Genomic DNA, 2596 nt, shown 5'->3' on the forward strand with positions numbered 1-2596 from the left:
CAAGTAACACCAGAATTACCATATTGTTTGTATACAGCGCAGGATCTTAAAGGTACAGCGCTCCCCTTGGCCTCTGCTTGGAAGCCCGGGAATTTTGGTTTCTTTCGGGGGGCAATGGCGAGGTCAGGAGTAATACCCACCGAACGAGACCAACTGATTCACACCCCCCACCCCCGCTCCCCCCACAGACAGAGCTTGACATCCCTACCCAGCATTCCTCAAAGCAGACGCTTTTGGCAGTGGCTCGCTCGGAAGCGAATGGGGAGCCAGGGTCCCAGCTGCTGTCAGAACCGCGAAGGCCCTCCGACCTCAAAGATGCCGCACACAACGCTGTGCTCGTACATGCCCTGAGCCCCCGTATCTACACCTTCCTTCGCTGGTTTGCACAGAGGCTCCTCAAGTTGAAATGTCGACCCACCAACATGCACCATACATGCTCATCCGTACAAAGCTCAGCATATAGAGTCTTAGAGTAACACAGCATGGAAACAGGCCCTTCGGCCCAAACTGGTCCATGCTGATCGTGGTACCCCACTCAGCTCGTTCCAATTACCCGCATTTGGTCCATATCCCTCTAAACCCTTCGCAACTATGTACCTATCCAAATGTTTTTTTAAACATTGCCAATATACCTACCTCAACCGGTCTCTCTGGCAGCTTATTCCATCACTCCCTGTTTGAAGAAGTCGCCCCGCAGTGTCCTTCTTAAATCCTTCCCCCTCTCACCTTAAATCTATGCCCTTCGGTTTTCAATTCCCCATCCCTGGGAAAAAGACAATATGCATTCATCCTATCTATGCCCTTCGTGATTTTATGCACCACAGAAAACAAACATACATCAAGGGAGCCACTGAACAGTGTATAATTTGGAGGGGTCAGAATGCCTTCATAGCATCTCTACAGCGTGGAAGCAGGCCGTTTGGTCCATCCAGTCTGCACGGCTCCTCGAAAGAGTATCTCACCCTCTACCTGTAACCCTGCATTCCCCATGGCTATCCCAACCAGCCTGCACATCCATTGACACTATGGGGCAATTTCCCATGGCCAATCCACCCTAACCTACACCTTCCTGGGCACTATGGGTAATTTAGCACGGCCAATCCACCCTAACCTACACCTTCCTGGGCACTATGGGTAATTTAGCATGGCCAATCCACCCTAACCTACACCTTCCTGGGCACTATGGGTAATTTAGCACGGCCAATCCACCCTAACCTACACCTTCCTGGGCAATATGGGTAATTTAGCACGGCCAATCCACCCTAACCTGCACCTTCCTGGGCACTATGGGTAATTTAGCACGGCCAATCCACCCTAACCTACACCTTCCTGGGCACTATGGGTAATTTAGCACGGCCAATCCACCCTAACCTACACGTCCCTGGGCACTATGGGTAATTTAGCACGGCCAATCTACCTTAACCCACACATCCCTGGGCACTATGGGTAATTTAGCACGGCCAATCCACCCAAACCTGCACGTCCCTGGGCACTATGGGTAATTTAGCACGGCCAATCCACCCCTAACCTGCACATCCCTGGGCACTATGGGTAATTTAGCATGGCCAATCCACCCTAACCTGCACATCCCTGGGCACTATGGGTAATTTGGAACGGCCAATCCACCCTAACCTGCACATCTTTGGACTGTGGGAGGAAACCGGAGCACCCAGAAGGGTAGAATGGGCAAACAAACTCGACACGAACAGTCGCCCTGAGGCTGGGATCGAACCCTGGTCCCTGGCACCGGGAGGCAGCATAGTAGAATTCACACACGCACACACTCTATTCTGACTTGAAATGGTGTCATCGTACCTTCACTAGCGTGGAATTCTACAGTGAGGAAGAGACCCTTTGGTCCATCAAGTCTATTCTGACAAACCTACTTTAAATCTATATCTGGTCTCACTTTCCCACACTCGGCCCAAAGCCTTGAACGCTAGGCCATTCCAAGTTCTCGTCCACGTATTTTTTTAAATGTTGTGATGTTTCCCGCTTCAACTACCTTCCCAGGCAGGGAATTCCAGACCCCCACACCCGCTCTGGGTGAAAACTCATTTCCTCAAAACCCCCCTAAACCTCCTGCCTTTCAAAATGATGCCTTCTGTCCAATGCCCTTTGTGCTCGTACATGCCCACTCCCCACACCTCCAGCCTTCTTGACTCATGTCGCTTTTGTGCTGTTAGACGGCAAGATGTTATCGGGCTCCCGAGCTCCAGGGTAAGGTGCCAAGTGCGGCTCCCGAACTGCGGGCCTACCTCAGGCCTCAGGCCTTAGGCCTCAGGCTGTTCGCCACTCGGCCTTTCCGCCTCCATCTGGAATCTCCGTCGGCCGGATCACAGGAAGGGCTTACGGTTTAGATGTCCTCTTCTTCCGGCTGTAGCCATCTCCTTCGAAAACCGCCCATCCCAACGTCACTAGCCCACCCCCAACCCTACTCCCCCCCTCCCCCCAAGCACATCTCCCACTTCAGAGACCTCCGCTACCCCTTTATTAGGGCTTGCGGCCTAGTCTCCTGATGGATCCTTTCTGACAACCTCTGTTAATAAAAGGGGAAGCCCAGATTGGGGGGAATGCTAACAAAACCTGGCAATTG

At 52.3% G+C, this 2596-nt stretch overlaps 1 protein-coding gene across 1 annotated transcript in view; it reads left to right on the forward strand.

Annotated features, from left to right (window-relative positions):
• LOC125487326 (proactivator polypeptide-like 1) overlaps nucleotides 1-2360 on the forward strand; it is a 17768-nt gene extending 15408 nt beyond the window's left edge. The window contains exons 8-9 of the mRNA XM_048618500.1: nucleotides 189-338; nucleotides 2187-2360. Of these exons, the coding sequence (XP_048474457.1) occupies nucleotides 189-338; nucleotides 2187-2360 (324 nt within the window). The remainder of the gene's footprint in view (nucleotides 1-188; nucleotides 339-2186) is intronic.
• Nucleotides 2361-2596: the final 236 nt, after the last annotated feature.

The sequence above is a fragment of the Rhincodon typus genome, chromosome 40 (genome assembly GCF_021869965.1).
Source record: "Rhincodon typus isolate 14 chromosome 40, sRhiTyp1.1, whole genome shotgun sequence".
NCBI classification, from domain to species: Eukaryota; Metazoa; Chordata; class Chondrichthyes; order Orectolobiformes; family Rhincodontidae; genus Rhincodon; species Rhincodon typus.